Consider the following 426-nt stretch of genomic DNA (forward strand, 5'->3'; position numbering starts at 1 on the left):
CAGTTAGTTCTATAGTCATTACAGGTTATCTAATGCGAAATAAAACAAAAACAGAAATGGATTTAATTTTCTATAAACCTGAAAAGATCAAAAAACGTTTTACACGGACGTTACATGTCATTAATGCTCGTGGCCCAGCACGTCGCTCTATCCCAACGGACACAGCGTGCGGGTTCTGGGCCGGGCCGGGGAGCTGGAGACGGAGGTCCAGACGGTCCTGGTGGAGAACTGCATCCACGTGCCGCCGTTCTCCGAAGCCCAGGTGGAGATCGGAACCGGTGGTCAGCTGGTGACCGGGCGCCATCGATCTGAGCGGGATGTTTCCCTGTGGTGTGGCAGCTCAGGGAGATGCCGGTGAATTCCCCGGAGAAACCGTGGGTGGCGGATCCGGCCGAGGCGGTGGCGCGCCGGGACCTGAGGCGGACC

The 426-nt window shown here is 56.6% G+C and overlaps 1 protein-coding gene across 1 annotated transcript in view; it reads left to right on the forward strand.

The window, feature by feature from the left end:
• Positions 1-124: 124 nt before the first annotated feature.
• Positions 125-426, forward strand: part of LOC116731644 (DIS3-like exonuclease 1) — a gene marked incomplete at its 5' end in the record, with an annotated part of 6,739 nt that continues 6,437 nt past the window's right edge. The window contains 2 exon segments of the mRNA XM_032581460.1: positions 125-262; positions 340-426. Coding sequence (XP_032437351.1) covers positions 125-262; positions 340-426 — 225 coding nt within the window.

Source organism: Xiphophorus hellerii, chromosome 13 (assembly GCF_003331165.1).
Source record: "Xiphophorus hellerii strain 12219 chromosome 13, Xiphophorus_hellerii-4.1, whole genome shotgun sequence".
In the NCBI taxonomy this organism is placed as follows: Eukaryota; Metazoa; Chordata; class Actinopteri; order Cyprinodontiformes; family Poeciliidae; genus Xiphophorus; species Xiphophorus hellerii.